Here is a 26,014-nt window from a genome sequence, read left to right on the forward strand (position 1 = left end):
TACCCTCCTGTTGTTTCTCTATTGTGTGTCTCATCTTCAAAGGTAGTAGTTTGACTTAAGTTTGGTTTTACAACTTCTCTTGGTTATCTCATTAAATGTGCAGAATATTAATATCAATAATAAGGAGACGGTACTGGCAGTAATAATTGAGATTTCTAAAAGGGTGATTTATTTACAAGGTTCCATTGGGCATATGGCAAAATTGCACTGAAAAGTAAAATATACACAGAAATAAATTAGAGAAGCATCCATGCTTCCTTGTGTGAGTGGAATGAGCAGCTCTTACGTTAGCAGTTAAAAGTTGGCAGAAAACTTTGCTGGGTTTTAAATCAAGTTGATCACATCTGCTACACGTGCTTCTTCCCATTGTGAAGCTGCTGCACAGTGTCTGCTGTGGTCTTGTCAGTAGTGGATTTAAAAAGTGCTTGGATGTCCATCATGGCCTGGTGAATGTGCTGACCGAACCTGCACGAGTCCTGCACCAATGACACAATTCAAGCCCATTCAAGTACTGTACTAAATATGACTCTACGCCTGTAGGAGCAGATTTACCGTGTCGGGACTGGAGAACTTGCTGGAGATGTGGAATGTGATGAGGTTTTCCCCAACGATTATATAAGACACGCCGTAGCCGTCGTCGGCCACCTGAAACAAAAGCAACAGTGTTTACATATTATGGGGCAAAAACACATTGGATTGCAATTTGACTTAGGTAACATGTGAGGGAGCTGTCAATCCTCCCTTACTGATCAGGTGTAAGCCCCACCTACACAGTGTCATGTTTCTATTTGTGTATGTAGCTGGCTTTTGTTATTTACACATACATTCTGGTTAGCACTTTAATTATATTTGTTTGCCATTTAAGTTGTTTAATTACCACTTTAGTTAGTTAGTTTTTCATTTAGAAGTCATTGGTTTTGTTCCAGGGCGGCACGGCACGAGTGGTTAGCGCGCAGACCTCACAGCTAGGAGACCAGGGTTCAATTCCACCCTCGGCCATGTCTGTGTGGAGTTTGCATGTTCTCCCTGTGCATGCGTGGGTTTTCTCCGGGTACTCCGGTTTCCTCCCACATTCCAAAAACATGCTAGGTTAATTGGTGACTCCAAATTGTCCATAGGTATGAATGTGAGTGTGAATGGTTGTTTGTCTATATGTGCCCTGTGATTGGCTGGCCACCAGTCCAGTGTGTACCCCGCCTCTCGCCCAAAGACAGCTGGGATAGGCTCCAGCACCCCCGCGACCCTGAATGAAAGAATGGTTTTGTTCCTAATTTCTCATCAATTTCTCCTTTTTTTGAGATGATTGGTCAAGGCACAAACATGGAGGCTCGCCCATGTGAGTGCAGGCCAGAGGCTGATCACCTTGATTGGACTCTGCCAAGTGTCACCTGGAGGATGGGGGGGGGGGGGGGGGGTTTAACTGGGTAGTTGTTGGGTAAATGTAGTTAAATGTAATGTAGTGCTTAAAATGTATATAGAAAGTGAAACTTAAGTGTGGTAATATTGAAAGGCTTTTGTAACATGAAAGAAGGAGTCCTGTTGTGTGTGCTGGGGGGGTGGGGGGGGAGAATACTGTTGGACTGTCTGGTAAAATAAACTTGAGCTCTCAATGGTGTGCATTTCAAAGGCTATGGCTATCCTGGGCTAGTAAGGGGCCATTTTTTCAACTTAAAATCTTACACAACAGAATAAAATATTTTATATTATATTTAATTCAGTGGTTTCTGTTTTCTGGAAAAGAAGAGATGTAGATTTGAGGAGAGGCGTCCAATTGAGGAATATCATTCGTCAGAGATATTTGATATTGTGTTACGTAAGTACAATGGTAATGTAACATAAGATAAAAGTATTATCTCTCACCGGGCCAAATCCACCTCCAGCACTAACATATTTGGGGAATTTATTAATGTCGACCAAGTTGAGCTGCTGCTGAGGAGTCTGGCTGGTGGACAATTTCCAAGGTTCGGACAGCACCTTGAAGCAAAGACATTGTCAGAATGCAACGCATCAAAACCATTGTCTGCAGATGGCGGTCGCATCTAACCTGCTTTAAAAATGGAGAGTCCACACCTAAATATTTGGACAAGATGTAGAGACAGAAGAGGTGCCGGTCAATACCAGAACCAGTCATGGCCAGACGGTACATGTTCTGATGCTTATCTGCTGCTTTCCGAAACAGGGAGAGCCTCTGGGTGTTCTGGTTTCATAAGAACATCACACATACATAAGAACATGGACCTCATTGTCAGCTCAACCCTAGAAAGAGGTCCAGGGTCCATGTCAGCGCAGGTCTTGGTGACTTCAGGCCCAGCAGCACAGTGTGACCTCATTATATGACCTGATGACACTTGTTCATTTGTTTCAATGCAATTTCAATTTCACTAACCAGGCAAAACAAAACAATACATGCATAATGTGTAATGATATACATACACATAAACACAGCCCTGATAAACCTTAAGACCACTTGAAAAATAGCTGCAATTTGTGTTCCTTTTGCAAATTTGGAACTTAATGAGGTTTTAAGTAGCGCTACAATAAGCAAAAGCAAAAAGGGGGAGTGTGACAAAAAACAGTTTGAAAAAGTATTTTATTGAAAACAACAATTAAAGGATATTATGCTCCTTTTTCAGCCCTTTGCATTGAGTTGTGGACTCCTATAGAGCAGCTACACACAATAACCGGCACAGAAAACTTTCTAGATCTTCCAGGATCTGCACCGATTCCAGCTATATTTCCTTGGATTTATGCTTCCCGCCAAAAACGGTCTTTTCTAATTCAGTCCACACACACGCCCGCTTCCGGGCATGCTCACTCCACTGTGATTGGTCACACTGCCAAACTACTTCCTGACACCTGTGAACAACACTTTCATGTTCATTCATTCATTCATTCATTTTCTACCACTTATCCTCACGAGAGTCACGGGGGTGCTGGAGCCTATCCCAGCTGTCTTCGGGCGAGAGGCGGGGTACACCCTAGACTGGTGGCCAGCCAATCACAGGGCACATATAGACAAACAACCATTCACACTCACATTCATACCTATGGACAATTTGGAGTCGCCAATTAACCTAGCATGTTTTTGGAATGTGGGAGGAAACCGGAGTACCCGGAGAAAACCCACGCATGTACAGGGAGAACAAGCAAACTCCACACAGATATGGCCGAGGGTGGAATTGAACTCAGATCGCCTAGCTGTGAGGCCTGCGTGCTAACCACTCAACCACCATGCAGCCCACACATTCTCATGTTTGAAAGGTAAAGTCTAAAAGTGCAGTTTTGAGGCGTTGAAGGAGACAAAGCCTTTGAATTAGTGTTTTGTTTTGAAACAATTGTTCCCACTGTGTCCCATTGCGCTGCCGTTTCCCACTGACAGCCAATCGGATCCTCCGGCTCAGCGTAGTTGTAATTTTTGGGGGTCTACCTACTTGACCTTTATGTTCCATAATGCTCGGAATCTTTCCACAAATGTAGAATGACTGTCTTACTACGTCCAACCTCAGCTTGATTATGCAGCTTGACGATCCAACCACATTCAGGAAGCGAAAGCTTCTTAGCTTTAGCCATCAGGAGGGCATGACCGTGTTAATGCCTGACAGAAAATTAGAACTTTGAGCAGATTTTGGCTTTTATAGCCTGTGGTAATAATCCAAAGGTTATTTGGATTATACAAAAAAAAACAACCTATCTCAATTTATTATTAATTTCCAAAATGTTTTTTGTCTCACTCCCCCAACTTAAAATCTAATTAAGGTCCAAATGTGCAAAATGCATATGGTAGCAATTTTTCAATATAGCAAAATTAATACTTTGTTATGCATACACTATATAACTTTATATGTATTGTTTATCAATATTTACTGTACATGTAGTATTTAGTCCATATACCTCATGTTTTTATGTCAATGCTGTACTTACTGTTGCTTTACTGTCCTCCATGGCTCTAACAAATGCTACAGCCTCAGAAGTGCAGGAGCGCACAGTCTCTGTGCGCCCGTCTCTGAACATGCGCGTCATGGAGGACTCATACGTCAGACAGAACTCTCCTTGGTCCTGTCCAGAAGATTCAGTCCGATATGTCAAGGTGGTGTAGTGATGCCAGGATGTGATATGATGATAGTAGGCCTACCCTGAACTGGGCCAGCTGCAGGGCCAATTGGATGAAAGCATCTGGACTGGTTCTGCACTTTTTGATCAGGCCTTTGCCAAAGTCGTTAAACAGATATCCATGGAAGTCCACGTCGTCTGCAATCTTCTTTGCAGACAAGTAAGATGTCTCAATCACATTTTGGCACTAGACAAGGACAAAAAAATGTACAGTATGTATGCTTATTTAAGCCATATGAGTATGTTGCTTATTGTGTTTCACATTGATGGCACAATGTATGATGGTAGTTCTAGCCTCAATAATGCCCTAGCTAGTTGGATTTGTCCCAGAGTAGTGCGAAGGACAGCTGTCTAACAACATGTCCTCACTACCTTGTTAAGCCTTGGTCACAACCCGCTGTACTTGTAAGTGCATGCTGTCTGCGTGCAAAAACATGGGCAAAATTTGGGGATCGGCACATGGTGAGTAGTGCCTCTGTTTGGATTTGGGCACATGCAGACATGATGTAGAACTTTTAGTGCAAGAAGAACTTTCACTGCTTCAAGACTACAGGTAGGTGGGACGTATTGTACAAACACATGACTCATTTTTCAACCCTTTGTATTGACTTGTGGACTCCTATAGAGCAGCTACACACAATAACTTTTTTTTGTGGATTTTTCAGAATCTGCACCTATTCCAGATAGTTTTGTTCCTCATTAACTACTGTAGTTGTGTGCCCCTTATTGTAAAGTGTTAACGGTTTCTCATGTAGAGTAAGTACCTCCTTAGGAATGTTCCATTGTAGTCGAGTGGGATGAGGAAGGCCTTTGTTAACGTCTCCTTTACAATGTCCCTCCTCTGTGTAGCCCAAGTGGAAGCAGTCTGTGGCAAGGACATACTACATACACATACACACACAAACTTATACATATGCTCTAATAAACCGTGTGTAAAAGTATAAATTACCTCCCACATGTGTCCCACTATTGGTGCGTCAGCCCAGGAATGTTCAGCATTTATTCCCATTTTTCCATTTGGGTAAGAAACCAATGTGAAGGATTTGTCAAACCACCTTGGACAACACAGAAAAGAACATTCTTTAAAAGGAAAAAAAAACAAGCATTTATCAACCTATTAAAAATTTCTGAGAATTTTAAGTGGTTGTGAAGACAATTCTATCACTTCTATGGTTCTATATGTTGCAATTATTTGAGGGCGGGGGGGGGGGGGGCATTTTGCATCAGTAACATCAATTACTTGGTTATGGTTTATTTTGAACATGCATACATACACATGCATACACATTCCACATACTGATATACCGAACGTTTTCAGCGTTGTTCATGCAAATAAGTATTTGAAGTTAAATTTTTTTTTATTTTGCTTGATGTTTAATTTTAGCAGTTTCAAAGTTTACTTAATTGGTGATTGAAATAATAAAAACAAATAATATTATTTAATTGAAAAATACACAAAAAAATAATAATTAATAATACTCCGGTTTCCTCCCAAAATCCAAAAACATGTTAGGTTACTTGGCGACTCCGAATTGTCCATAGGTATGAATGTGAGTGTGAATGGTTGTTTGTCTATATGTGCCGTGCAACTTATTTGGTAGTACTTCCTGCTTTGCACTGTTCTGTGTTCTCGTGCTTTGCACTCATCAACCCCACCTGTTTCCAATGTCAGTTACACTTCGATTTAGTTCAAAAGCGCATTTTGTTCTTTGTCGCAGCATTATTACTGCTGTTTTACGCTGTCTCAGAATTGCAGCCATACGAGTTAAAGGGACTTTCACCTGCACTTTTGGTTCAAATCTCTCACAACCTGGGGTCATGTTACAACACCACAATACCAAGACGTGACACAAAGAATGGAATATTATTCCAGACTGTCTGAAAGTATGTTTTCACCTGTATGATTTCACTGGAAACATCTGAAAAGTGTTACTGAGAAACCTGCAATGTCAATATAAACTATAGTTCATAAAATAACTTTGCAAAATACGATGATATGATGAAATTGTTGTCTGAGTTGTAATTGATGCCTGAAGATTGACAGGCTAAATGGTTGGATGTAGTGATTGTATCTTATTGTCTTAACTTATGTACCTGCCCAGGGACTGCAGGTGGAAAGCTGCATATATAAACCATCCTGATATAAACCATCTTTGTAAAGATCAGTGTGTTTGCACATAAATCCTGTTAAATTAAAACTAAACTAAACCCGATTAAGGTGCATTTAAAAAAAAAAACAAAAAAAAAACTTAAGCTGTATTATGGAAAGCAGGTAGTGAACAAATGTAACAGTTACTGATTATAAAAGTACCAGATGGAGGGGTAGGATTTAATAAGCTTTGCTTCTTCCTACTCCTTTTGGACATGTGGAACTGTGAACTGATTATGTGATGCACTCAATTGTAATCTGATGCATGTTCAAATGAAATAAAACCATTACCATTACCAAACTTCCATCAAAACAGAGCATCAATGTATCTAATGAAGTGTCCAGTGATAGCAACTAGTGTCATGTTACCTGTCATAGCATTTTCCATGCAGCAGTGACTTGGCGTAGCCGTCAAGACTGTCGCTGCTTGCAGCATCGTAACCTTGTGGCTTCTCATCTAGAGCCAAGAAGAAGGCCGCCGACTCTACTGCATCCAAAGAGGCTTTGTTCACTCCCTGGCTGAAATATTTGATGCGAGCTTGAGCCCATGGAACTCTAGAACGGATGGAAAATGAGGATGGTAACGTTAGACACGATAAAAGTAAACATTGGACGTACTGAAGGGTTTTTATTGACCGGTTCCCTGCAGTGAGCGCTGCTAATTTGAGCTCCCCAGGCTGAGGCTCTGATGTGTCATTGAGGATCCGGTTGAACTGGGTCTCTAGTTCACTGGGTAAGAGGTGCCGGCCTCCTGTGTACAGCCACACTTGGAAGAACCTGCCCTTGTGGTACACCACCAGGTGCTTCCTGTCAGTCAAGTGCTGCACTATGTCTGGAAAAAGATAGATAAGGGTACTTTTGTACTGGTCAGTAGTATACAGTTTGAATTTTCTTAAATTCATTCATTCGTTCATTCATTCATTCATTTTCTACCGCTTATCTTCACGAGGGTCGCGGGGGTGCTGAAGCCTATCCCAGCTGTCTTCGGGCGAGAGGCGGGGTACACCCTGGACTGGTCGCCAGCCAATCACAAGGCACATACAGTCAAACGACCATTCACACTCACATTCATACCTATGGACAATTTGGAGTCACCAATTAACCTAGCATGTTTTTGGAATGTGGGAGGAAACCGGAGTACCCGGAGAAAACCCACGCATGCACGGGGAGAAAATGCAAACTCCACACAGAGATGTTTCTTAAATTTGTACTATGTATTTATGACCAATAGTACATTTGAACCTCTTCTACAAAGATTTGGTATGTAATTCTGTAACAAAAATTGACAGCATTAAAAAAAGTGTAATAAATATGCACAAGCCATAACTGCATAAAGTTATGGTCTTTTTTGGGTGCACAGGGATTCTATGCTAATTCTATTCTAGGCTCCAGCATGTCCCTGCGACCCTCATGAGGATAAGCTATATAGAAGATGAATGGATGGAATGTGTTGTACCAGCAATCACGTTTAGGAGTGCATTGGTACTGTATAAATTCCCCCATTTAAAAACATCAACATCATCAAAAGAAAAGAACCTGTTTCAATGCCAGGGATGCGTGTGGTGTTGAACATCCTCTCCATCTGCATGGAACACATAGGAACTGTCCCCAAAGCCCTCAGCTGACAAGATAAGAGAAGATGAAACAGTTAGATAGATGTAGTAACGGGGTTTATTAACGTGTACAAAAAAAAAAAAGGGTATGTCAGGCATTACCGGTGCATGTTCACCCCGCTCCAGTTTGCGTCTGTACTGCAGCATGGCATGGACCACGTTACCTGCCCGTGCAGCTTGGCGATGCGTCGGGACCACGTAGAGAAGGTCCTGTCACAGAGACATTATGGGATATATGTATCATACGTATGGGGGTAAGAGGTACCGTGCTTGTCAAAAAATAAACAAATTAAAAAGGCCATCCTACCATTATATAAAAGTTACTGTTGACCATGATTGGGTCCCTGCCTCTGAGGTAGATGTACTCCTCCCACCAATCACTTACCTACAGAATCAACATATACACAGTATAACATTCAACACATATTGGGATTTTTACACATATATAAAAAACATATATTCTTTTTCAGAGACCACTCACGTAATTTGTTGCCCACCAAGACTTGAAGATCAAGTATCTCTGCAGCTGGGCAGCCTGTGACTCTTTAAACTCCCCGGCCATCATCTCCATTTGCTTGTACCTTTCATCATCCAGCAGAGGGCGTACTGAGTCAAGATACTGCACACACACACACACATACACACAGAAAAATGACTGTACAGTATGTTTATCATATGCATGAATATGGCATATGAATAAACAGTAAATTATTAGACTACAGCTATACAACAGTCTACCGCTAGATGGCAGGAGAGAAGGCTGAACTGAACTGACTGAATCTGCACACTGAAAGATGTTGCAGACAAATTCGACATAGAAATAATTATTCTCGTGATTTTTTTTCTTTGTCCTTTTGACTTTGTTGCTGTAAAAATACAGATTTATTTCTTGTAAAATGATGACTTTAAAGTTATCGGTAATTGTCATAAAAGTACTTAAAAATATATACAGTACTATTTTTGTGTCAAAATTTGTTTTTAACTATATACAATTTATTATGACTTTAATCTTGTAACTACATCTCTTTTCTAGCAATATTATGTATAATATATTCTGACCTTTTCTAATAATATGATTTTACTCTTGGAAAATGTTTTTTCTTGTTATATCATAGAAATCAGACTTTTTCTTTTTCAAATGTTAAACTTTTTTTGTAATATTCTCATAAAATTATAAAAAATATGACTTCTTTCTTGTAAGGCATTTTTCTTGTAATACTGTATTATGACTTATTCTCATAAAATATTTATTAGGACGTTTTTCTGGCAATAGGATATGAAATATATATATTTTTTTGTTGTTGTATTATATATGTTTGTGTATCATAGTAATATCATGAACCTTATTCTTGCAAAAATTCTTATTTGCATTAAAAAAATCTTTTTTTAAATTTTTAATACTATTACTTCATTTTTTTTAATGTAAGCATTTTTTATTTTATGACTACAATTAAAATGTAATTAAAAGGTGTTCCTGTCAAATGAATGTGCCCCCCATGCAATCAAAGTATAGAAACCGCATGTGACTGTAAAGAAAGTATTTTGTATGTAATGTAGTTTCTTCATTTTCTTGATCTATTGTAATGCCTAGTACATCTAAATGTGCCTTTGTTTGGAAAAATATAATAATGATAACAAAAATAGCTCATTACAATTTAATTTAAGAGCTGATATCTAGCATTGATAAAAACCCAAATCTCTTACATGAATGACGACAGCATTGTGCTGCCAAAAAGTTAAACTTGTTCTCCAAACAAAGGTACATTTATGTACACCAGGCATTCAAATGAACGGTCTAATAATGTTTTCCATGACTGCATTAGTAGGCACCCTGTGAATGGTGTCTTCCACATCGGGAACAGGTAGTCTTGGTAAGGAAGCCTGGAAGCTGTACAACAGTGGTCTTCTCCCAGAGAACATCTTCACCAGGCTCTGTGAACAAACAAAGAATGCAGACATAATTCAAACAGAATAAATATGAATAAATATGTGTTTTATTTGGACAGCACCTACCAGCCACACTTTGGTGGATGTGCTCATTTTGCCGTGGGATTCAAAGATCCATCCGTGGTAGGAGAGCAGAGCTTTGAGGGTGTATCTCAGCAGGTAGATGAGGAAGAGCCAGAGTCCGGTGGCAAACAGGATGGCACTCAGCACGGCTCGGGTCTGCACTGATATATAGCCTCTACTCAGAAAAGGCACAACACTGCCCTTGTTACATTTTCTCTCACAGAGTTGAAGACACAGATTGTGCACAGTCACATGCTCTACAGTCTGGCCACAACATTAGGTATACCTGCACTGCGGTATTGAGATCCGTTATGTTAAGGACACTGAGTGCAGCTAAAAAACAGTAAGTGTAGACTGGAGTACTGCAGCAAGCAACGCTTAAGCTGATGATTGTCGTTTCTAGCTGCACTCTTACCTTCTTCAAACAGCAGATGTACCTAATGATGTGCCCAATGTGTATGGCTACACCAGAGTTTCCCAAAAAAAACACCACCAGGCAAAGCTTTGGACACACTTTCTCATGCTATTAAAAATGAGAAATTGTCTAAACTTTTGATTGGTGCTGTGTTATACAAACTATTAACTTACAAAAGTTTGGGAAACCCTGGTCTACGCTGTTTTTAAGTGACTCATTTAATGGCAGTCTGAAGTCTAACCTGAGGGGAAGGTTCTCCTTGATGGCGTCAATCATTCCAAGAGAAGGGTCGATGTGAGTATACAACGTACTCATCATTGCTATGACCACGATCAGCCAACTGGATGGACTGGCGGGGTAGACTCCAGCCAACACACCGTTCTGTGCAGTAATTGTATTTAATATCATTTATTTATCATGTTAATTAAAGGCATGTTACCTTGAACTGTATGGCTCTTTTTTTCCACGCTGTCACTCCAGACAGGTAGATGTTTTTGATGACCTCCTGGCTCAGTTTAAGGTCCACACCGTCTGGACGCACGGTGAACTGGAAGCCCACCGCCTGATGGGCCTCGGCCATTTTGGCCAATTACTGTTATTCCAAAGAGAAGAATAGAACTTGAGATTTTGTCAACAATGTGTTCATTATTGTGGTACAGAAGTGTACTGAAAGGTGCGTAATAACATATTGTTTAGGTGCAGATGTACCTAATGAAAAGTCCAGTGTTTGTGTAGCCTGGATTCTATGGTGTAACCAACCACAGACCATGCGTCACACAAAACCCCTTTTTAAATGAAGCCACTGTGTATGTTTGTATTATTGCAGAGCGATACTAATTCTGGTACGCATTTGTTTTGCAGACTCAAACAATAATATTTATATTGATGGGAGTATGGGGGTGACTTGTACTATTTTTTTTCCATGCCATATGACTGGAGTGTCACTAAAGTGGGTGAAAGTTCAGTGGCCAGATATAGACAGAAGTCTGCAGGCCTCAGTCAAGTCAGACACTAGTGGCAATATAAACATTAAACACTGCAGTGGGACAAATTGCTGATAAGTTTCTATCTTCTACGTAAACCTTCTGTTAGTAGGTAATGTGAAATGTATTATAACACCCTGGCCCAAATTTTAAACACATACACACAGAATGCAAAAAAGAAGAAAATAGCAAGACAGAATATGATTTTACCTTTGCTCAAATGACAGTCAGTATAGTCAGTCCCTCAGCAGGAGAATTGCAGTTTTTTCAAACTAAAAGTGCCAGTCTCTGTGATCTTGTTTGTGCTCCCTTTGCCCTTGAAGTGGTCCCCTTTCCTCAGGTAGTGTGTGATAACAACTCAAAGCGCCTCACACTCTCTCACTCCCTCGCTCATGTAACAGGACACCAAACATAGTCAGGAACCTCACCTCATGTGCAATGACGAAGAAAGCCGTCACCATGTAACTGTATCCGCTGCACTGCTGCTACATCACTAGTCATTGCTAGTGTGATGACCACTATGATGATGAAAAAAACATACAATGAGGGAAAAGGAATGACATCATCCGTGCATCAGCACATGAGTGTTTGTTATGATGAAAAGAAAGGGTGTACGAAACGGGCCGTGGGATTCAAATAAGATTGATGAAAAGAAGCCTGGGAAACTAGTTAGCTGGGATAGGCTCCAGGATACCCTGCAACCCTTGTGAGGATAAGTGGCATAGAAAATGGATGGATGGAAATTGTCCATAGGTATGAATGTGAGTGTGAATGGTTGTTTGTCTATATGTGCCCTGTGATTGGCTGGCGACCAGTCCAGGGTGTACCCCATTGAAAATGGTGCAGACATAAGGCACATGGGATAAAAAAGCACCTGTCGATATTTTTAAGTGCACCTTGCAGAAAATACGGTAATAGATTTTTGTAATGATTTGTGTGATTTAATGCTGTTTATACACTTATTTTATTCATATATTTATATAATATATAGTAGTGTGAAAAGTGTTTGGGGCCCCTCATTCCTAATTTCTTGTTTTGCATGTTTGTTACACTTAAATATTTCAGATCGTTATACAAATTTAAATTGATTAGCAAGCGGCCATGACATTAACTTTTTTCCTTCATGTCTCCCCAAACATGAGAAACACTCCTCTGGTGGCCGTGTGTCAAAGAAAAAGAAAGGAAAAGTGAAAACTGAAGTGAAATTCATTCATTCATTCATTTTCTACCGCTTATCCTCACAAGGGTCGCAAGGGGTGCTGGAGCCTATCCCAGCTGTCTTCGAGCAAAATTAAACACTAAAAATGAAAACATGCCAATCAACCTTGACTGCATGCTTGGTATAAGCCAGTCAACTTTGGCGACCATCATAAGGGATAAAGATAGCAGTGTTGTGGGCTCATTATAGAGACTTATATTTATACTTATATTGAAGAAGTGTCCACAAAATAAGAGAAAATCACACCCAGAACACAATAAGGCAGACTATATAAAGTATGTTTAAAAAAAAAAGACATTATTAATTATTATAATTACATTTTTTGCATTACAAAGAGGCCTTATTCAAGCTGATGATGAAGTAAAATATTAGATATTACAATAGACATCAGTGTAATTTAGAGCAAAGTTGAAATTCCTGAAGTGGGTGAAAGTTCAGTGGAGTATTGCATAAACAGGCAATAGACTGTGTCGTCAAAAGTGAAGGTAAACGAGCGCTTCATAGCAAACAGAGATAGGTAGAGGAGGAAAGGTTCTGATGTTGAGGGTTTCTAGATCCATCGTCACTACAGTGTTTTGTTCTAAACTGGGCATCACAACCTGGCCGCCTAAAACGGCCCCCTGTCCGGCCAAGGCTGCTTTCCGAAGCTCGTGCACCTGGACAAGAAAGCGTGCACTTTAGGTGGCAGTGATGTTTGTACCATTAACCATCTATAGTTGGTCTTTACCTGCCCCCATTTGTGTGAGCGCACACAAAAGGACGTCATCACGTTATGAGAATTGCTGCCACCAATCACAAGCAGCCTCTCAGAAGAGGCACCCAGGAAGTAAAGAGTTGGAAGATCTGCATCTGTTCTGGTAAGTGTAGGAAGCATCTCAGACCACGAGTCTGTAAAGGAGGAACAACACAAGGACTCATCAACACTACACCTGACATTTAACTCGCACAACAAGTCCTTGTACCTTGCCTTGTGTCGTACTGCAGCAACAATTTCTCTCCTGTCCTCTGGATGCTCCCCAAGACATAAAGACAGTGTCCCAGACTGGTGGCCAGGGGCACATCGTGAGACAAAGACATGGTGAACTGGAAGTCTGTGAGTGGCAGTGATGGGACAAACCTAAGGCAAAATGCAACATAAACAAGTATGCGAACATCAATACTCGCAGGTATGACATTAGTACTGAGAATACTTCAAGCCCAGTATTGACATTAGCAAGCTATTTTAGCTAGTGATGTAACATAACGGAACATAACATATGGTAAATCAGGGGTCACCAAAGCGGTGTCTGCAGTACCAAGTCGCTCCCTGTGACCAAATGATGTGCCATTTAGGTTTCTGGTTAATAAAGTGAGAACACTATATTGAAATGCATTCTTAAATACAAAATGTGGAGTTGAAAATACCTACGTACATTTTGTTAACGTTCTGGTAAAACAAGCATAATCCCTTTGTTTGGGTTTAAAAGTAGGTAGCAGTAGTAGAAAAAACTCCTACCACTACCACTGTGGTAAACAAAACAAAACGCAACATAACATTACCTGACATAATGCAACATAGCATAGCGTAATGCAATGCAACACAAGGAAACGTCACGCAATGTACAATAACAAAACAAAAACATCAAATGCAATGTAATGCAACATAGAACTAAAAAACATGCTAGGTTAATTGGTGACTCCAAATTGTCCATAGGTATGAATGTGAGCGTCAATGGTTGTTTGTCTATATGTGCCCTGTGATTGGCTGGCGACCAGTCCAGGGTGTACCCCGCCTCTCGCCCCAAGACAGCTGGGATAGGCTCCAGCACCCCACCGCGACCCTCGTGAAGAAAAAGCGGTAGAAAATGAATGAATGCTATCAATGCTCTTATTGTGGAGCACAGCATTTTAATTTGTTCATCTGTTGAAAAGTTTGCACACTACTTCCTGGTTTATGCAAGATGTTGTTTGCAGTCCAATGATAGGAATCTAGCATTTGCAATCCAAGGTGATTCACAGGAAAACGTGAATAAATTCCTCTAGTGCAGGGGTCTCAAACTCACGGGCCAAATGCGGCCCGCAGGATGCTAGTTTGAGGCCCCCGCCTAGTTTGATATGGATGCCATATGGTTTCATGAACCCAGAAATGACAGCTTAAAGCTGTGTGCACACCGCACACAATTGACGCGATTTTGCCCTGCCCATACGCAAGCGAACGAGCCCGCCTGTTTTGCTTTTTCTCATATCATCCATGAACGAGATCAAAACACTGAAAAAGTGTTTTTTTTTTTTTTAAAACCTGATGCGGCCCAGCCTCACCCAGATCCTAGCTCCAGTGGCCTCCAAGTAAATTGACTTTGAGATCCCTGCTCTAGTGTCATTTTTATTCCTATTCATAGAACATAATCATTATTATTGCCTACTTATACAAACCTCCATGTGTCCTCCCATGGATTATAACATTCTACAGCTGTGTATAGGGTGGTGCTTGAGTCTGGCGTGACCAGGGAGTCCAAGTACCAGCCGCCGACTGCATATATACGGCCACAGCAGGCCACTGCACTGAAGTGCCTTCTGTGCTGTGGACAAAATGCAGAGAAACGTACTTAGAATGGAACCAAACTCCCCATCCAATTTACTGGTCTGTCTTACCTTAATGAGCGGAGCAACGGTGGCCCATTTCTGAGTCAAAGGATTATACCTAAATGTGGCCATTTTGAACTCCCACCTCTTCCTCAAGAGTGTCCTGTAGCCTCCTATGATGTACAAGTAGTTGTACAACACCACCGCAGTGAAACACCACTTATCAGCTCTGAAGGGGAACTCTGTGATTGGATGCCACTCTCCCCTTTGCTTGGCGAATACATATCGGGCATACTCTGTCACCGGATCATTCCAAGATGTTAGGTTCTCCTTCCTGAGGCTGCAGAGATGTGGCTTCCCCTGCATCCTCAGTAGAATAAGCTCCTCCTCCTCCTCATTGGTCAGACTCCTGAAGAAATCACATGTGAGCGTTATTCAAAGACAATCTCTTAGTCGTGAGATGATACCTGATGAGATGAGGCAGCTCCAGAAGGTTCCTACTCAGGTATGCCAACACGGTGGACCTCAGCTCCAAGCAGCAAATCTCTTGAGCCAAGCTCAGGTAGGAAAAACAGTTATCTGGCTGCAGGACATCCTCCAGGACAGACAGGCACTTAGAGAGGAAGGCCTCAGCCAGAAGGTAGCTGCTGACCTCCAGGGATGAGCGAGGGACATCAACAAACACAACATGAATCAAAACTGGGACACTAATTTGAAAGTTACATTATTTTCATGGTGATAGTTAATCAGGCAATATAATACATTTGTATTCAGAAAAATGCTTGCCATATTCTGTATTGCTTTTGTCAAATTGAGGCTTTTTTATATTGTGGTTTTATGTCAAATTTCATTTCATTCATTTTCTACCTCTTATCCTCATGAGGATCGTGGGCATGCTGGAGCCTATCCCAGCTGCCTTAGGGGGAGAGGCAGGGTCCACCCTGGACTGGTCGCCAGCCAATCACAGGGCACATATAGACAAACAACCATTCACACTCACATTCATACCTATGGACAATTAGGAGTCACCAATTAACCTAGCATGTTTTTGGAATGTGGGAGGAAACCGGAGTAACCGGAGAAAACCCATGCACGGGGAGAACATGCAAACTCCAAACAGAGATGCACAAGGGGTGGAATCGAACCCAAGCCCCCTAGCTGTGTGGCCTGCGCACTAACCACTCTGTCGCTGTGCAGGGATATCTATACATCATTTTGTATGAAAGCCTACTAAATTTGCATGGTACCTGTATACATGGGCCTAACTCCTCCTCAGACGGCATCTCAAACGTGTCGTGGAAGCAAAACTCCAATAGATGATAAAAGATGGATGAAGACACGTGGTCCAGGTGGACGAGGCAGTCCTCTGTCTCCCTCATTCCAGACTGGGACAAAGCTCGGAAGTATTCGCTACAGTCAGAAAGCCTTCCAAGGTCCACCTGTTTTTCACATTTATATTAATAAAAGAGGTATTGTTGTACATTTTGGGAGATTTGGTGGTACTTACACGGAACGTGTGTGTGCTGGTCTGGACTGTAACCATGGTTTTATCACCGAGGTTGTATGTACGAAGTGCCATGTTGGTTTTCCACTCGTCAGATGTTGATTGGGCAGATGCTCCCCTCGGCAAAACATCGGCTGTTGGAAAAACCCTGCAAAGTCTCATGAGACCATATTTCATCCATGTGCTTATCCACTCTAACAGTTTTCCCAAATATTTCCTCAAAAGATTCATTTCAGGTGGTGTTTAAATGCTAAATGCATAAAATTGTTAAAAGGCGGCTCATGCGAGGCTAAAGATGCACACATCCACTCCCAGAAAGGTTTGACAACACAGGGAAAATAAAGTCTCCTTTTCCCGGTCACCTGCCCTTGAGCTGGGCCGGCCTATTTTTGGAGGTGGGACGGACTTGTATGAAACATGACCTCTTGTGTGCTCAACTTACTCGACACAAGTAGTCGGTGATTAAACATAGCGGGATTACCAAAAACTGTATGCGATATAGACGTAGTTTATTAGCATAAAATTAGATGACAGATGATACAACCAAAACAACTTTTATGTTTGAAACCCAGATATAATTCTAATTTTTTGTTTCTTCTTTGTGAAGATGGTAGTGCTTCTGTTGAAAAAAATACAACAAATCATACATAAAGCTGATCAGATGCAACAACAACAAAAAAAGGAAAGAAAACATACGATCCTAAACCTCAGAATCAGTTGAAATATTTTAAAGCAAATATGTCAATACCACACAGTTGCAACACAAGGCTCACAAAGCAGCGTACGTTTTTTTTGTCTTCTTATTTAAATGTGGACAGTTACATTTCTTTCAATACAGTCATCTTAAATAATCTGTACAAAATTGTGCAGTATTCTTTACAGTTACACAAGGGCCACACAAGGGATCAATATATGTCAAATTACAAGAAAAAAAGATCTACTATTATTACAATAAAGTTGTAATATTGAGAGAAAATGCTGTAAATATATATATAAAAGTTATTGTGAGAATAAAGTTGCAATTTCAGCAACTAAAATTAAAACAGTCCCAGACGAGCACAGGTTTATATTTTGCGCCTGCCATATATGAATTTATGGTAGGTAGGTAGGTAGTCAGAATAAATATGCAAAAACATTTAACATCGGTGTATGATTATGCTTAGAATATTTGAGCAAAGACATTTCTCTCTCCGGCACAATTGTAAGTCTCATAGAATCATTAATAATTATAGAATGATTATTTTACGTTATGCTTTTTTCTCAGCAAACTGCAAAATACTTTGTCTCAAAAAACAACTTTTTCATGTATTATGCAATATTTCCATGTAAAATTACAACTTAACTATATATTTTTAGAAAATAATTATTACATATTACTTATTATACATATAGATATTTTTTTTCTTGCAAAACTTCAATAATATTATCCCCCCAGTGTGTGGCCCAAATACTCCTTTGTTCAGAATAGCCTATCCACCAAATTCTGAAATGTTTATTTTACTACACTTGTGAGTTCTTCCATGTGTTCCTTCATCTAGAAGGTGAAGGTACCTCTAGTGAATTTTGGGCGGAATAGCCGTTAAAGCATGTGAGGTAGAATCGAATGTAAAAACTAAAATACCTTCCACAATGAACTCAAGAGTACCATTTTAGTTGCTGAAATTCTAAATAAACTTTTACATGCTGACAAAAGAGACAATTGCTAATATCACAAAGTGGTCCACAGAAGTGAAGTGCATAAAAAAAAAAGAAATTGTGGATACCATTTTCAGCCCTACCGGTGGATTGTTTTAACTTAGCAATGGATCACCTGAATGCAAATATGGGAAGTTTTTAGCGGCCAGGTTGGAGATATTCAGATGAGTGCAAGTTGTTTTTTTGTTTTTTTTAGGAGTAGAGCTTCTTCTGCTTGAAGTAGGCATCAAAACGGGACTGGGCATAGTCCTGCGAAATATTGACAGGAGTTACATTGATTATACCACATTGATTGACAAGTAGTGTCTTTAAAAACAAGACAATGATGCCTACCATGTAGCCAAACTCAATCTTAGAGAGCTTTGCTTGGATGATAGACCACAGGCCCCACAGGAAGTGTGATGCTAATGCATACCTGCACGAGAGTTATGACACCCAACATCAATACATGATTATCATTGTGCTGATAACAATGATAAGACACCACATATTACCTATTGGCTTCAATAATCATGTCCTCCTCCATCTGCCTTTGGTCTACATTGTCGCCACTGCCTTCTCCTCTCAGCTCATTCAAGTAACTTCTGATGAAAATAAGCTGAAAAATAATAATTCAATTGAAAGCATTAATACATTTAAGACCATGGAGCTTTGTTTTATTAAGTCACATTTTTTCATCATCTTTAGTATAAATAACACAAACAATTTACAAATGCTTTCAAGGAAAACTGCAGTTTTTAAATTTTGCCCATCATTCACAATGGTTATGTGAAACATGAACACATATTTCTTTCCCTTTACTGAGCATTCTACTGTGAGAAAACAACTTAATATGAGCGAGCTAAAAATGCACATCACGGGAGGTACCTCTTTTGACGATAATGCCCAGACAAAAAAAGCTCCAAAAAAACACCAACAGTGTTCCATTTACTAACCAAGGTACAGCGATACTGTTATTGTAGCAGCTAATACGAAAAACTATATTTATATGGCGGAGTAACACAAGGCCTCGCGTCTCAACAAGATGCTTGTTTGCCGTCAGCATTTTGTACCTAAAGACAGAGTCGGTGCCGTTGACGTTTCTATGCTGCTGCTGTTGACAGAAGTAGCGTAAACCCCCTGGCGAATATGTGAAATCAATGAGCTAGGGAAAAATTTTTGGTAATGTTTTAAATCACATGTGTCAAACTCAATTACACCCTCTATTACACCCTGTTCCTGGCCAACAACCTAAAGTAGGCAATGAGTTTTGGCCCTTTGTGCAATTGAGTTTGACACCCCTGTCAAAATATAGCAAGATACTGTAAGTATTACATGTTATCATCAATGTATTTGTTCTTGAATGATCACAGCATGTACAGGTTTTCATACCACTGTATATCAAACGGCTTCAAAGCGTGTGTCGAGTAATCGAGGGGGCGCTTCCGCAAAGCGTGTACCGAGGCTTGATTCATTAGGTGTAGGGGCCGGAATTGATGACGTCCGAAGCCTCGCTGCCAGGCTGTACCACGTGACAGATTTGGGTACTAGTTCACAATTTGCCGATGTTTGCCTGTCACTCAGCGATATAAACCCCCTCAGGGTTAGACATTAAAATGTGGGGTTTTGTGGCGAGACTCAGTCAGTTGAGTGTGTGGATAGTGTTTGTCCATGGTATATTACTACATTATAATATTAATATATTACAGTATTACTAACACAAACTTTCCGGGTTGACTTATGTTCATTGTGCACAAGAATACATCTTCCTAGTTACACAAGCACTTTCACTGAGGCCATGCCAGGTGACATAAAACCATGATGAAGCTAGCCATATCACATGATACCGGAAGCATTTATGGACAAGAAAACCTTTTATATAAATTTTATATATACTGGATGTTTTACACCACACACTGTAGATTAGCCATTTGGTTATACAATTTTTTGTAGAACATTACCATTTCCAAGAGCCAAAACAGATCAGCATTCAATGCATCACACATGAAGATACAGCCTGATTGATTGTAATTGTAATTGCATCCAAGGTGGTTTTATGTGCACATGAAGCTCCAAGAAATAAACCCCTTCTCGAACCAGTTGACTGAAATGGTTCAAAGCCTCATGGGGCTTCATGTCGCCATCGCTATTAAATAGGTACCTCCCGATGACATGCCATAAGGACATAAGGATTGATGATGATGGGCAAAATTCACCCCCAAAAATGCAGTTTTCCTTTAAGAGTTCACTTACATTTCCACTAGAGGGTACTGTAAGACAAAAGTTTAAAAACAAAAAAAGGTTATCCGGAAAAAGCTGAAATAAACAACAAAATTAGCTATACCTGCACAATGTAATGAGAAAAGAGCTGTATTCAACTATTTATTTATTTAAATGTAACAGTCAGATCCAGTTAATACCTATTGTTCAAATGTAATTACGGTAATATTTCCACTGCTCATTTTGTGTATCAAAATTATTTAAATTGTGACATTGTTCCCATAAATAATGTTTTTCCAACCCGAGTGTGGCCCTAACACTTATGGTATGCAGAGTAGACAGTCTATTCAGCAAATTGTGGAACGTTGTCGTGATTTTAGCAAATTTAAGAGTCCCAGTTGATGTCAAACTCACATGTGAGGAAGTGAAGCTATTTTAATTTAGATTCCATCCCGCCCATTTATTGTCTTTGTCGATGTTGTACCAACCTGTTGCTCTCTGCTGGGGTAATCATCTGGTGTGGCTTTGTAGAAAGGCCACTTGTTGTAGGTGTAGTCATACATCCACTCGCAGAAATGGTTCCCAAAATCAAAGCCTCTAAAATAAACCCACAAAAAAAAAAATCTCACACCAGCTAAAATTAAATGTCTTGAAAATGATCAATTTATGACAAAACTGTGACATCACCTGTAGTTGTAGCTGCTGTATTCAAAGTCGATCAGCATCAATCTGTCTGTTGACGTTTGATCCCCTTTGTGCAGGATCAGAATGTTACCTTCAAAGACACAACAGTAAATATACAACCAATCTGCAGACTAATGAGCCATGTTCCCTCAAAGTCCTAATTGGAAAGCATATTAAACTTTGAGTGCATGTGAAAGGAGGTCCTTTTTACCTTCTTGGACATCATTGTGGCAGAATACCACAGGTGATGGAGTCGCTGCCAGTAATTCACTATGGAGGGCAGAAGGAGAACATTGAGATGACCAAACATTTGTGGACAACAAAAGACATGCAGTTAAGTCTGAAAATATTATATATATATATATATATATATATATGTATATATATATATATATATATATATATATATACTGTATGTATGACTATTATATCGCTTAACATAATGTTCTATGTCAATGTCTTTTAGCGGGTTTTGTGCCATTTTGTGCCAGTATTTGAAGAGCTTGCAACCAAAAGGCGCTAAATCCAATTTTCACTAAGTTGCATGTTTTTCATGAGTTTAATAGACCTCTGTCATGTGTATCCAAATCACATATTTTGGTATTGAAATCATTTTTAAAAATATGAAAAAAAGTGATTTATGCTTTCAACCAAAAGGCGCTATTTCCATTTCAGATTTCAACCAAAAGGAGCTAAATCCCTTTCTTATTCTGATTGGCCCAAGTTTCTCATCTATTGATAATCTGACCAATCAGAGAGAAGAATACAATTGGCACTGCACATACAGAAAGCCAGTATCTGTGCGCATCCTGTTTTGTTTGTGTACATTAAGTACACGTATGATACAGTATGTTATGCAATTCAGGAGAACACAAATTGTGTTTTTACAGTATTCTGTAACATGGAAGTTTTTTTTACGCCATAAAAGGCATGTCTCTACCTTGACACCTCCAACTTTGATGAGAAACTTTATTTTACTTGTACTAAAAAACATACAATGTAAAGAGTTTGTAATGAGATGATTTTTGTCACTGTCACCTTCATGGTGCAGTCAAATATGAGCACTGCTTTTAATAACATTTTTATTATTGTCTGCAAATTGTTATTTTTCATGTAGGTATGATTGGGTATGTTGAGTTGTGTTAAAGCTGATCATCATGGAATGTGGATGATGTTAATGTGTGCTATAATATCTTAACAAAATTTTATCAGTAACAGTGTACTAGTGGTAGGATATAACATTTTGTTTCTGTAATGTGTGAAGGTGAACGAGTGCAATGGTGTGTGACATTGGTTGGTTCTACACAGTATCCCTGACACCTGAGGCTTCACCTCAGAGAACAATGGCAATGGAACAACGAGCTTGCCAACTCTAGTCACAAATCATCACCTAACTTAACAATTGGGATTTTTACCTTTTTATGGTCGGGATTTTTTCTTTTTTAATAAGGTTTAGGTGTCGACCAACAATGATCATCTCACAGAGAACATCAAACTAATCATCCAGCAACTTGATACTCAAAGGGTGTACCTCAGAAATAGATAAACATGTACCAGTGCGAGTGCAAAATGTAAAAACATTAAAAAACATTTTAAAGTTTTTCCATAATGCACTTCATTTCATTTTTATTGGAGGACAAGCGTCGAGTGGCTAGCACGCAGACCTCACAGCTAGGAGAAGCTAGGGTTCAATTCCACCCTCGGCCATCTCTGTGTGGAGTTTGCATGTTCTCCCCGTGTATGCGTGGGATTTCTCCGGGTACTCCGGTTTCCTCCCACATTCCAAAAACATGCTAGGTTAATTGGCGACTCCAAATTGTCCATAGGTATGAATGTGAGTGTGAATGGTTGTTTGTCTATACTATGTGCCCTGTGATTGGCTGGCCACCAGCTGCCCGAAGACAGCTGGGATAGGCTCCAGCACCCCCCGCGACCCTCGTGAGGAAAAGCGGTAGAAAATGAATGAATGAATGGAGGACAAGCGGCATAGAAAATGAATGGATGCTGCTTCTGTCCTGAATGCTTTGCTCTGACACAATGCATTGTGGGAGGACTTTTTTTAAACTTGTACTGGTGCATGTTTGTATATTTCTGAGTTATCATCTATAAGATTACCATCAACCCACCGAAGGTTCTTGAGCTCAGCTGGCAGGTTGAGCTTCATCAGCTTTTTGTACTTCTTCACATGGGCGTCACGTGTAAAGCTCAACGTCAACACTTGATCCATGTATCTGATGGAATACAACACACACATTAAGCGGAGAATAAACTTGATTAGAAAAGAAGTGTGCGTGGTGGGAGAGAGGGTGGGGGCTTACTTATTAATGGTCCCAAACAGCCAAGTGGGCTCTTTGTTAAATGGCATAACCATTTCATGAAACCGCGCCATCTTGGTGGCAATCTCAGTGGAGATATTGGGGTCTGACAGTTGGTCTGTGCGCATGCGGGTATTCTGGAAAAAAAACATCAGATACATCTGGAATTCTGTCCTGTCATGAATGAATCGTTTGTTCAGCAACTAAACGACCTTTAATCTAATAAAAACACTGATAAGAAACAGGTATTCAGGCTGGGGTGCATCATACTGGAAAATACTGCTCCAGGCGTCCTTGTGGAAAGATGCCGTACAGTTTGGGGCCTAAAGTACGTTCTGCCAGTATGGCGAACATGACGCTCTCCAACACCAAAGAGTCCACTCCCTGTAGCAAAAAAAATAACAATTAACTCCATAATCTGCTTCATATCTGGATTCTGTTGGTCCATATCCACCTGTAGGATGGCACCATAGACTCTGAGGAGCACTTGGCGAGGCTCCTCCCCTACAGTATTCACATTTTCAGGCAAACTGCACAGGTACAGCAGATTACTCAATCCACCGCTGCAAAACAACACAACATTAGAGCAGAGAAAACATTTGCACACGTATACTGTTTGCACACGCCATCATCACTGTTTATCAAGTATGCCTTCACAAGAATCTGTATAAACAAGTTAATAAGTGTGTCTATTTACCTTGACTATTATGGCAAAAACACTGAGCGAGAATCTTATTGCATGACAAGGGCTATTTAGATAAAGCTTGACTGATTAAATTACTGCTCAGCCTCATTATCACATGTTGACCTGCACAATGGTAAACTCCGAAGCTGACATATTTTGCTGTTTTTGGCTTAAATCTGACACTGATGAAAAGAATTGTGCATCAAAATCAATGTTGCTACCGATTATAGACCCATTTCAGGATCTACTACTAATATTACTAATAATAATACTGACAGGGAAAAGCTTGACTAAGCAAAAGTAAACACAAAGTAGCTCCCTGCTACTCTTTACTATTGAAAGGTGGAAGCTAGTAGTTACCTGACGATGCTAATTTGAAAATCAACTAGTTGGATTGTCTTCCAAGCTCCAGCTAGGAAATCTCGACACCACGAAAACGCCCTCTCCTTCGTGTCCCGGTCCACTTCCTCAGTCCTGCCGCCCTTGAATGACTCTGCCTCTGAGTCGTCATCACAGTTGGACCCCAACAAAGGACTAGGGGTTCTTGAGGTTCTTTCGTGGACGAGAAGGCGCAATTCGTAGCCCGTTGGCATTTTCTCAACGCCGGTGCTCGTCGGAGGCATGTCGGTGAAAAGCTTCGGCTCTGGTGTGTGGACTCTTTCCAAGTCCGAGTCTCCGCTCACATTCCCGACCGACTGCATGGCGAGCTTCCGGGTAAAATGTAGAAAAGAAACCGGTTGTGTTTTGGGTTTGAGATAGTAAGAGGTTCCTGTTAACAGTTCGCTGATTAAGTTGCTGCCTAACCGGAAGACAAAAGCATATCTTGTTAGTGTTAATCGCATGTGTGTATGTGTGTGACTAATGCTAGTGCAGCAGCATCATTATCCAAACAGCCTTCACCTCCTCTTAGCCAGCACACTGGGGGCGCTCTCTCAATCGGCCAATCACAGTTTAGTTCCGGGTTCACACGACAAGCTGATTGGTGGTGACTTTATACGTCATTAACAGCATATTCTTGGGAACTTTTCTATTAAAATGGTCCTGATAGTTAGACCCATTGTTTCGAGCTGGAAATTTACTCTGTTATTGTTGACACAGAAATATTATTCACACAATAATAGTTAATAATAAACATGAGTATATACTTCACCAATCACTCTGCATTATTTGCTCAAATTGTTTAAAAAATTCTCCCAAAGAAACCATTAAAAAATGTTCATTCAATTTTCGCTGTGTTTAATGAGTATTGGTAAAAAATTGCCAGTGCTAGTTCATTCAGTACTTCCTCCATTCTGCTAAGGGCAACTGTCACACTTTACATGTCACAATGAAGCACTGGTAGTAGGACCATAAGATGCATTTGCCAACAGTGCAACAGGGAAGCTGATGTGTTTACTTTAATGCAATAAACACTGTTGCCTCATTATTTGAGAAAAACGGTACTTACAGCTTATCTCATGTCCATGGTTTGTGTTAGTTTTAAAAATAATTTGGACTCTGCATTGGCTGCTCTGTCAATGCTAATGCAACTCATAGCTCACCTTTGCACAAAAATGTCAAACATCTTGTTTTGCAAGATCTTAGATTATTTAAAGATACTGATGATAAGCCGTACAAAAAATGGATGGATGGAATAAAATGTGTCACCTAAATTTTTTGGGCTAAATTTTAGCTGCGTTGGTCAAGTCCCACCTCCAGATGCTGTTAAGAAATAGTTTTCCTTGCAATTTGGCCGCTACACTTAAGTGACATGCAGGCATATGTGATCCTTTTATCTGCTTTGACTATTATGCCTGTTGTTTTTAGGTGTTTTTAAGCCTGAACATACCATTCTTAGATTGCTCCACTTTTACCTGAACCTGAGAGACATG

General features: G+C 40.2%; 3 protein-coding genes across 5 annotated transcripts; all 3 read right to left on the minus strand.

Moving 5' to 3' along the window:
- Positions 1 to 60: 60 nt before the first annotated feature.
- On the minus strand, positions 61 to 12,020 carry cpt1b (carnitine palmitoyltransferase 1B (muscle)). Of its 3 annotated transcripts, XM_058076004.2 has the most exons (19): positions 11,491 to 12,020; positions 10,737 to 10,889; positions 10,539 to 10,678; positions 9,886 to 10,057; positions 9,703 to 9,804; positions 8,354 to 8,491; positions 8,180 to 8,257; positions 7,975 to 8,082; positions 7,796 to 7,880; positions 6,896 to 7,091; positions 6,629 to 6,814; positions 5,060 to 5,165; positions 4,875 to 4,991; positions 4,133 to 4,297; positions 3,922 to 4,056; positions 2,045 to 2,197; positions 1,861 to 1,974; positions 553 to 645; positions 61 to 476 (listed from the first exon to the last, which is right to left on the minus strand). In XM_058076004.2, exons 2-19 carry the CDS (start codon positions 10,875 to 10,877, stop codon positions 348 to 350), a joined length of 2,358 nt encoding a protein of 785 aa, XP_057931987.2. In that variant the 5' UTR covers positions 10,878 to 10,889; positions 11,491 to 12,020; the 3' UTR covers positions 61 to 347. The 3 variants fall into 3 exon arrangements, with proteins under 3 accessions (XP_057931987.2, XP_057931989.2, XP_057931988.2); XM_058076006.2 differs by lacking the exons at positions 10,737 to 10,889; positions 11,491 to 12,020 and having other exon boundaries at positions 9,886 to 10,038; positions 10,539 to 10,675; XM_058076005.2 differs by lacking the exons at positions 10,737 to 10,889; positions 11,491 to 12,020 and having other exon boundaries at positions 9,886 to 10,043; positions 10,539 to 10,673.
- Positions 12,021 to 12,842: 822 nt separating this feature from the next.
- LOC131131434 (kelch repeat and BTB domain-containing protein 13) lies at positions 12,843 to 16,734 on the minus strand. The gene is made up of 8 exons (XM_058076148.2): positions 16,569 to 16,734; positions 16,309 to 16,500; positions 15,529 to 15,713; positions 15,131 to 15,470; positions 14,912 to 15,057; positions 13,462 to 13,616; positions 13,227 to 13,387; positions 12,843 to 13,155 (listed from the first exon to the last, which is right to left on the minus strand). Exons 1-8 carry the CDS (start codon positions 16,725 to 16,727, stop codon positions 12,973 to 12,975), a joined length of 1,521 nt encoding a protein of 506 aa, XP_057932131.2. The 5' UTR covers positions 16,728 to 16,734; the 3' UTR covers positions 12,843 to 12,972.
- Positions 16,735 to 17,064: 330 nt separating this feature from the next.
- On the minus strand, positions 17,065 to 25,073 carry chkb (choline kinase beta). Its single transcript, XM_058075352.2, has 11 exons — positions 24,504 to 25,073; positions 23,913 to 24,021; positions 23,729 to 23,842; positions 23,462 to 23,595; positions 23,270 to 23,374; positions 21,355 to 21,413; positions 21,147 to 21,234; positions 20,948 to 21,056; positions 18,755 to 18,858; positions 18,594 to 18,675; positions 17,065 to 18,509 (listed from the first exon to the last, which is right to left on the minus strand). The coding sequence occupies exons 1-11, from the start codon at positions 24,983 to 24,985 to the stop codon at positions 18,453 to 18,455; spliced, it is 1,443 nt and encodes a 480-aa protein (XP_057931335.2). The 5' UTR covers positions 24,986 to 25,073; the 3' UTR covers positions 17,065 to 18,452.
- Positions 25,074 to 26,014: the final 941 nt, after the last annotated feature.

This window comes from Doryrhamphus excisus, linkage group LG1 (assembly GCF_037039965.1).
Source record: "Doryrhamphus excisus strain RoL-2023G ecotype Guam linkage group LG1, RoL_Dexc_Guam_v1.1, whole genome shotgun sequence".
Taxonomy (NCBI): Eukaryota; Metazoa; Chordata; class Actinopteri; order Syngnathiformes; family Syngnathidae; genus Doryrhamphus; species Doryrhamphus excisus.